This window comes from Callospermophilus lateralis, chromosome 1 (genome assembly GCF_048772815.1).
Source record: "Callospermophilus lateralis isolate mCalLat2 chromosome 1, mCalLat2.hap1, whole genome shotgun sequence".
NCBI lineage: Eukaryota > Metazoa > Chordata > Mammalia > Rodentia > Sciuridae > Callospermophilus > Callospermophilus lateralis.
The window spans coordinates 219,402,187-219,404,029 of NC_135305.1; the positions used below are offsets into that span (position 1 = coordinate 219,402,187).

The 1,843-nt window shown below is 60.9% G+C and overlaps 1 protein-coding gene across 1 annotated transcript; it reads right to left on the reverse strand.

The window, feature by feature from the left end:
* Positions 1-244: 244 nt before the first annotated feature.
* On the reverse strand, positions 245-1,084 carry Nfilz (NFIL3 like basic leucine zipper). The gene has a single exon (XM_076858966.1). It carries the CDS (start codon positions 1,082-1,084, stop codon positions 245-247), a length of 840 nt encoding a protein of 279 aa, XP_076715081.1.
* Between the last annotated feature and the right edge of the window lie 759 nt (positions 1,085-1,843).

A 1,843-nucleotide genomic window follows, 5' to 3' on the forward strand; every position in this document is an offset into this window, starting at 1 on the left:
TTAGGGTGGGGCAGTCGCTAGACACCAGGATGGGGCTTGTGGCCTCCACTGAGGGCCTGCTCTGGACCCTGAGAAGGGGGACGTCCCAGCCAGGAACCGCCCCCTCCCCACAGGCCTGGCCAGCTCTGGGAGCTCATCAAGGCCAAGCCACTCGCCCCTGGACAAACCCTGCCCCAAGCCAACCGCCCTGCTGAAGGCCTGAACTCACGGGGAGACCCTGAGAGAGGCCCGGCCACTCCCAGCCTCAGAACACCCCGCCCAAGGCCTGGGATTTGATGCGCACTTTGTGGGGCAGCGAGGGCTGAGCCAGACCCTGCGGACCGTTCCCTGGGACCGGGCAGGTCACGGTGGCAGAAAGCCCCGAGGGGTCTGCAGAGGGGGTCAGCAACAAATCTGACGGCCCTGGGGCCCGGCATCCAGGGGACATGGGTGACCACAGTCCCCAGCAAGGCTTGAGCTCTGGTCTGGACCCCGCATGCCCATCCAAGAGGTGACACCGGAAGAGGGCAGCGGGGAGGGCCACCTGCAAGGCCACGTCAATGTTCTCGGGGGCCAGGGAAGCAGAGTCCTGCGGGAACCTGGAAGAGGAGGCCAGGCCGGCCCACCCCTGGGCCATCAGGCAGCCCTGGCACCCTGGGACCCCAGCATCCAGGGAGTATGGCCCCCGGAGGCCGCCCTGGGAGCCAGCCAGACAGGAGAGTGGTTCGGCCGCAGGGTGGGGCGCCCCGGTCCAGGGAGACTCCCACAGCAGGGCCTGCAGCGGCGCCGTCCGGGCTCCCCCCGCGGGAGGCAGGAGGCCGAAGCGCAGCCTGAGCGCCCGCAGCTCGGCCCGGAGCAGCGCGTTCTCCTCCAGCAGCGCGGCCAGCCTGCCCTCCACCGCCACGTCGTTGAGACGCCGCTTCTCCCGGGATCTCTTGGCCGCCTCGTTGTTCTTCCGCCGCTTCTCCCAGTAGACAGTGTCCTTCTTCTCCTCCGGCATGAACTCCCTCTGCCTTCGCACGGCTGGGCCCCTGCCCCGGGCCACCCACAGAGTCTTGCTGGGACCTTGAGTTATGTCGGGCAGGCCCAGCACGTCCATGTCCATGGCCACCGGGGGGGACCTGGGAAAGAGGAAAGAGGTCTTGGACTGAACACAGGGGGTTGACCCAGATGACCTCTCCCTTTGATTTATCCTGTGTCTCTGCCATCACCGGTGGAGGGGACAGCCGGAAGGGGATTAGGTTGGAGACCAGGGTGGAGACAGAGAGATGGTGGACAGTAAGGGAAGCTGGTGGGTGGCTTGAGGCCTGAGGGAGGAAGCACTAAGTAAGGCCTCCAGGTGGAGGCCACTTGGCCAGAAGAGGCTGAAGAGCATCCCAGAGTCATCCTGGAGAGCCAGTCAGGAGGACAGAGGCTGCTCCCCGGGCATTCTCCTTACCACTGAGAAGGTCAGAAAACAAGCCAAGGGCTCAGTTTAATCTGAGATCCAGGGTAAAGTTCTTGGAGACCCAAGGAGGACAGAAGGGAGGCTGAACCTAGAAAGAGAGAATGTGTGACCATGCAGTTAAAGGGCCAAGCTGGGGTCAGAAGACAAGCTGCTACTCACCTGAACCGTGCCCAGATTGCACCACAAAATCTCCCCCATCTGTGGCTGGAATTTTGATGAACCCAAGGCATGAATAAGTGGACTAATGGAAAAATACCTAATAATGGCACAGGTTTGTTTTTTTTTAATTTTCTATCAGTGAATGAATGACAGTTGGACGGTGCCTTAGTCCACTTTCTGTTGCTAAATCCAAATGCCTCAGATTGTAGGATAATTTGTAAAGAATATAAATTTATTTAGCTCATTGTTCTGGAGACT

Excerpts from the sequence above, each read along its gene's own strand:
- Nfilz (XM_076858966.1), bottom strand. The coding sequence starts at position 1,084 with ATGGACATGGACGTGCTGGGCCTGCCCGACATAACTCAAGGTCCCAGC.